This window comes from Neltuma alba, unplaced genomic scaffold (assembly GCF_004799145.2).
Source record: "Neltuma alba isolate B1F8T4 unplaced genomic scaffold, ASM479914v2 tig00012176_pilon, whole genome shotgun sequence".
In the NCBI taxonomy this organism is placed as follows: Eukaryota; Viridiplantae; Streptophyta; class Magnoliopsida; order Fabales; family Fabaceae; genus Neltuma; species Neltuma alba.
The window spans coordinates 63,331-70,512 of NW_021636720.1; the positions used below are offsets into that span (position 1 = coordinate 63,331).

General features: G+C 35.2%; 1 protein-coding gene across 1 annotated transcript; it reads right to left on the reverse strand.

The window, feature by feature from the left end:
• Positions 1-183: 183 nt before the first annotated feature.
• On the reverse strand, positions 184-4,078 carry LOC114724193 (DNA replication complex GINS protein PSF1). The gene is made up of 7 exons (XM_028910505.1): positions 3,836-4,078; positions 3,546-3,715; positions 2,184-2,251; positions 1,632-1,745; positions 1,373-1,535; positions 534-686; positions 184-456 (listed from the first exon to the last, which is right to left on the reverse strand). Exons 1-7 carry the CDS (start codon positions 4,047-4,049, stop codon positions 430-432), a joined length of 909 nt encoding a protein of 302 aa, XP_028766338.1. The 5' UTR covers positions 4,050-4,078; the 3' UTR covers positions 184-429.
• Between the last annotated feature and the right edge of the window lie 3,104 nt (positions 4,079-7,182).

Consider the following 7,182-nt stretch of genomic DNA (forward strand, 5'->3'; position numbering starts at 1 on the left):
TTTTTCAATTTTGACAGTTTTTTTTTTTTTGCAATTTTTTATCATGTTTTGGGAGATAAAATATCTAAAAGTTTTATCCTTCAAGACCGTCCGATTTAAGCATCCTTGAATTCTTGAAGAAGTTTTCTGCCGAAAAGCTCATGTTTTTAACACAAGTACCTCAATGGCCCAAAAAGACAGAAAGGATCACAATTCGAGCCAATGGACTCCGCTCAACAGTCAATACATATAATCTTCCTAAATATGCACATGTGCTCAAAGCAACATCAAGGGATATTGCCACGGGGCATTATTGATAATAATACATTTTTAAAAGGAAAAAATGATATAACAGTTGTAACTTGGAATTTCACACAATGTTCGCTGATTTTCTTATTATCTACATTACTTTAACGTATAAAACAACATTAAAACAAGAATCGTATCATGTCAGCCTGTGAGCTCCTCCATTAAACCCTGTTATGAAAAAGTAAAAGTCAGTTGGCATTTCACTTAAGTGTTGCCACAGGAATTTGAAGCAGGAGACAACTAACCCGTGAGATAAATTGCTCCGCGTCAGTTCGCTTCAGAAAATGCATTGAATGGCGGGCAAAATTGGCAGTCTTGTCATCGCTAAGCACAATCCCATCACCAATATCATCGAGGACCCTCACTTGGATGTAAGGATCTTTGGGCGGCACCATATCCTGTCAAATGCAGATTTCAGCAAGGACAATTCAGCTATTTGCAGCCTCCCAGAATATGTTTTCATTTGCTGTTTAAAGACTAATAAAACTATTAATGGAGTCACATTAGTCCAATTTGTTCCTGACCCTCAGCTTACAGCTTCATGGTTCTCTAACAGTAAAATTAAAATATGAGACAAATCAAGAAGCAAAAAGAACCGAAGATGAATGACTGTCAATTACAATGTGCATTACTGCAATACCGTTTTGAAAGAATATGTATTCAAGCTGTCCATGGGAATAGAACTAGAGGTACATTCACACAAACATCCGCATCATTTATTTTAAGAAAAGGTAAGTTTCAATTTCTTTTTCCCAGCAGATGCTTTACCAGAAAAATCAGCTCTTCATTTTCCTAGGAAAATTTAAATGACAAAAGACAAGGGATGAAGTAGCGTAATATCACAAGGTCAGTGGTCAACCAAGCGGGCACCATAAAAAGGAAATCATCCAGGGTAGTGTAAATGGAACTACATAACGGTTTAAAAATCGAGTCCCTGGACTACACCCAAAATTAGTTCCACAGCACGTTCTGGACAAGGACTGAATATTAGAAGCAGTGATGCGGGCTTATGTATCTGTCACTGTATGTAATGAAGAGATAGAAAGACGTGATGGAGGAAGGAGGAAGGGAGAAAAGAAATTACCACAGTCAGATCAAGTTGCACTTTTGACATATATGATTTCAAAGCCGCGGAATGCTTCTTAAAATACTCCGCCTCCGCATGACAAAGTTTCTCCTCAATTTCTTGAGGAAGTACGTGTCCAATTTTCCATAACAAACTCTGTATTGCCTCTGCTCGGTTGTAACTGCATTGAGATAAGTTGCAGAATATATAAGAACAGATTAAAAAACTATGTTTGATGGGGAAAAAAGAATGAAAGATATTTAAAGGAGGCACTCACACATAGGCCATTAGGCAGCGTTTATTGCGAACTAAAGAAAGATGGTGGATAAGGGCTCCATGGTGTTCAGCATTTCTAGTAGTTTGGACATCCAACCCTTCTTCCTGCATCTTTCTGTTGCAGCAGGGCACACCATATTTACATGTTCCGCATAGAATGAAGGTGATACAACTATGAGTGGAAGGAAATATTCGACAAGAGCAATGACGATATTTTTCAAGATTCATGCATATGCTAGCAGGAAAATTTGTTTGATCTCGAAGTTCATGCTCATAGATTACATACCTTAAAAAATAACATAATCAGAGTTCACAGAAGAATGCATGGGGATATAAAACAACGATGTGGTCATACAGTTAGACACATTTTTTGCGCATTGCATACATTTCAAAAAACGAATCGCACTGTTTACCGTGCCTCTAAAAGAAATTTCAAAATAATGTCGTTCCACTATAGATAAATAATTTTTATAACCATATGAAGGAACAATACTTCCATGAGAAGTGGAATTCTCCTGGATAAGGACTATTAAAGAATCCACATAATTTTTACCTTATCAAGGACTGAAGCTCAAGGTGATGTTGACTGCATTCTGCAACTACTTGTTCAAATAGATCGCTCTGTAAGGTTATTTAAAAAAAACTATCAAGCCAAAGCTAGCATAATACAGCACACAGATAGAGTGGAAAACAAGTTTCCGATCATAGGATGGGAAGAAGTAGTGAATTGTGGTTCTGTTTGGATTATTAGTTTATGACCATTGCTATCCGGGGAAAAAAAGTATGACCATGATGGATAAAATCAACAGGAAAAGAAGGCCAGATAAAGAAGGTTAGATTCCCAAGAAATCATATTTCCAGGGCCCAGTTGTTCCAACCCCGGAGCATCATGCCATTTCCCAACAAGTTTTTATTATTTTCAAGGCTATGAATTTGGTAGAATTACATAAGAAAGCTAGACAGAAACTATACAACAGAGCTAACAAGCCAAACAGACCGGCCTTGTAAAAAAAAAAATTAGTAAATGAACTGCTGGACAAAACACATTACAAAGGATGGTAACATGGCACTCAATTGCTCATATTTTAATGCACAGTGTCTAGAGACATATGAATCGACGGAGAATTTATCAATAGTTAAACCAATCCCAACATAGTTTATAAGTGATGCATATAACAGCTGATTTTTTTTTAATTGAATAGATTCACATGTAGCATTAACACCTAAGGTCCATCAGCAGTAAACCTTATCATACCACCTAAAAACCAAAGTCAGATGCAGTTCAAGTGAGGGGGCAACTGAGGACCAAAACCCAGTTATAAGCTTTCTCCTTTAACGATGCTAGGGTTGGCATGCTGGATATTAGCAAATAGTTTCATTACGAACAACATGGAAAGATTGAACTCGTGCAACATTGATTCCACTAGAGACTAGCAGCACTTGATGTGGACAAGTCACATGAGTTGGCACTAATTAACAATTTTTGCAGCCCAAATAAGCTAAGTAAAAGCTAACAGCATCCATCCACTTTTTTTTTTGCATTATCAAAAGCGTGCGCTAGAAATCACTTGATGTGCATAACGTAGGAAACCTTGTAGACTTGACACGAACATTACCAACCAAATCTAAAGCCCAAAAACGCATATTCCCCACTTTTGACAAATTGAGCCTTGTAGTTAACGATTCTAGTCACAAAAATCTCCCCTTCTTCCCGTTTGCCCTGTGTCCGTGGAGGTCTCCCCTGCAGTTGCTGAAATTTATCGCAGTAGTTGAGCATAGCTGCCTCCACAAAGATTTCTGTCCCGCCTAACTAATATCTATGTGAATTCTGTAAAGTACTATAATGCTTACCGAATCCAATTTCAAGGAAGGTGAAAGATGAAATTGCTCATTAAAGACCAAGACGAGGCCTTACATTGAATGGCGTCAACTGGCCTTTCTCCCCACTTGCTAGCTCTTTAACAAGTTGGCAGGCTTTTCTCCCGTACATTTTGCAATTTCGAAAGAAACAACCTTTTGCAAATAGCTTCAGTGATAGCGAGAATTGACCGAGTAGATTGTGCGCATAAAAATAACCGATCAAAACTGCAGAGTAAACACTGAGGAGAGTTCAGAACGATATGCAAGTATATGCCAGCGTCAAGTTGAAGGATTGAGGCCAGAAAAGAAGAGGTGGCTTCAAGAGATTGAGAATGAAAAGCTAACCTGGATGACAGATTGGTACTGCTTGGCCCTGATGCAGTGAGTCTATGGCGGCAATTGAAAACTTGAAAAGGAAAATTCGGAAGAAGAAAATGAGAAGAAGGAAACGGAGACTTGAATGAAGAAAGCGAGATCTCTGTATTTCAGTGGTGGCGGGGCTTTTGGTTGGAAATTCAAAATCAACCGCTAAAAATTCTGTGCTTCGCGATTCCCTCATCCCGTACGCGTGTGCCCCAGGTGGGCTCCTGCCCGATTCCTGCTTAATGAGTACGGGTTAGCCTGTTCCGGCACACGACCCGTTTGAGCCCATAATAAACGGGCTGGATTTGAACGGTGCGGGTTAGCCCGTTTTCATCATGCATTTGGGCTGACAATGGCAATGCGTTCATTGAAGAACAAGAGGTAAAACTCTTATCTGTGGGGCCGAAACGATTCTTTTCTTGAGACGAAACAAGAAGCAAGATACCTTTTGTTACCAAGGATTAAAAATGAGATGAGCACTGTAATTGTTATTAAGAAAAATTATTAAAAAACTATTTAATATGAGTAATTACTTATTATATGAATTTGAATAAACTCATATATATGAGATTCAGAAATATCATAGGAGGAGATGGTATTCCCCAATTTCATCTTCATATGTTTATCGAATCCATATAACAAAATATTTTTTTAATAGATTTTTTTAATTTTTAACTCTCATTTTTAATATTTTGTACCAAACAGACGTAACATCTTTAATTTTTCGTACGACTCTTCTCCAATCCCTAGGGCTATCCTTAATCACTGGGGAGGATAGTGGCTTTTGGAATGGCTTACAAAAGCTGGTTTTTAGTTATGATTTACAGAATACAAAAGAAAAAAATTATCTCAATTTATGTAAAAGTTTTATAAGTATTTATTAAAAATGGCTCTAAACAAACCCCTATTTTTTTTTGGGTCAAAAATCAAAATAAACAAACCCCTAAATTGTTAGCATTCTAATGGCAACCTTTTGGTAATACTACGCTGTCTGGTATTTTCGGCTTGTATCGCTTAGTTCGGATTGAATTGAGTGTCGTCACAAAAATTAACAAAGTTCCCTCGCTCTTACTAGCTGAATCAATCCGCCAACTGGTATTTGCACTGCTTAGTCCAGATTCAAAGAGCGAGAGTGTATTGACTAAACAAGTTACTCATCTGGTCCTAGTTATAAAATAGAGAGAAAATATATTTTTCGATCCTATTTATAAAACACTGAAAGAAATTTTTTAAATGAATGTGCAATTTTACTTTTTATTTATTATTGTATTGACTTTGTTTACATGAGGTATAATTTATATTAAATAGAAATAAAATTAAAAAATTATTAAATTTTAAATAAAAGTTAATGAAGTTTAAAATTTTTTAAATTTGTATAAAATGTATTAAAGTAATTTATAAATAAAACTAGAAAAGTTTTTTTTTTTTTTTTTGCTAATAAGTGCCAGCTTGTGTGATAAAACTACTCACCATCACTGCCCAACGCTTGGCTGCACTGGCAACCTTTAATGTATAACTCATGGGCAGCTTCGTATATGGTGAATGTGAAGATATGATCAATCAAGAGATTGGGACCCACGTGCGATCGTCAATGCCATACGAACTAATGCATCGACGTTAATTAATTAATAAGATAAAGTTGATGATATGGTGATGATAAATATGAGGGCAAGACGCTTGAGTTTTTTATTGGAAAAAATAATAACTTGCTTCTATCATTATCCTTTGACAATTTCTGCAACTTTGTCCCTTCTTTCTTTCCCCTCATCGTAAGGCACCCCCAGCTGCCAATTTTCAAGATCTCAACATTGCGGACCAAACTAGCATTTACTTTATTATTATTATTATGGCTGCCTTAATTTCTTCGAGGGTACGACCAAACTGAGTTTTGTTAACCGGGGGATCTTTTTGACCAAGAAATATGAAAGCAATTAATTGCAGGCCAGTTGCCATTTTTGAAATTAAATGCCATATCTCTCCATGCCATGCACTTAACTGCTTTTGGGGGAAAAAAATCTGTACTAGTGAGTTGGCCCTTCATTTTATAGTACTTTTTGATGAATTTTTTATGTAATTTTTTAATTCTGCTGTGTTTATTGGATGAGTGATGCTCCTCTAATCTTTAATCCTTAATATAAGATCTATTTAACTAATTTGATTAGATTAAAGAAATTAGATAAGTTAGTTAATTATAAGAAATGTGACACTTTTTTTTAAACATAATAATCATCTTTCTTAATATCCCCTCTCCTTCTTCTACTTGATTATGGTTGAGGGAGTATCCATAGGGGTAATTTAGAGAAAATTGATAAATATGATAATGGGTCTTATATTTAGAATCAAAACCAACTCAACAATTAGATTCTATATTAAGAACCGGAAGAGTACTATAATTATAACCGCATATATCATAAAATAGTAGTGTTAACAACAACATTTACTATGCACTTTCAAACATGATTACAGTAAAAGGGTGCATCTATATATCGTTTGTCGATTTTTTTCACTACATATATATATATATATATATATATATATGGATATAGTTAAACTCAAATAACCTGCAAGGTTTATCTTTTAAATCAAATAATGTTCGTCACAATTTTAAAGCAGGAACAGAGTCCAACAAAGAGAGTATATATACTAAAAATTGATCACAGTCAAGTTTTTATTTTATTTTATTTTTTATTATGGCAATTTGACAATGTTCATTTGATCAATTCTTGTTTTTTCATATATATAATCAAACACATCATCTCTTCTCACTGAAAAGGGAAGAATTCCTAGAAAAAAGAAGGCAAAGTTGAATAAAAAAAATTACTAGAAAAAAGAACGCAAAGTTGAATCAGTGTGTTCAATTATGGAATATGATTGTGAAAAGAAAAAAAATAAAATTGGACTGGATTCATAAATTTGACCACAAAAGCATTAAATCGGTCATGACTTGGATTCATACCACCACCTCTCTCATTGAATCAGTCACTATGTTAATTCAAACTCCTTAATTATTGATTTGAATGAAAATTTTGACACTGGAAAAGCTATGAGCACAAATATAGTAATAAAAGCATGAGTAGAAAAAGGTGGTGATGATTGATGAATATAAATGGTGAGCATGATAGAGAAATTATGAATGCATTTTCTTGCGTTTTATTAGTGATGATAAAGTCACAAGAGAGATGTACAGTTTGGTGTTAGACCTAACCCTCTTACGCGTTGTTCTTTACCTACTCACTCCATTAGTTAATGAGAATTGAATTTAGTGAAGGGATGGGAGCTGATATCTAGTAACATGACAAATCAAATGTTTGAATTCCTAATTAAAAGGA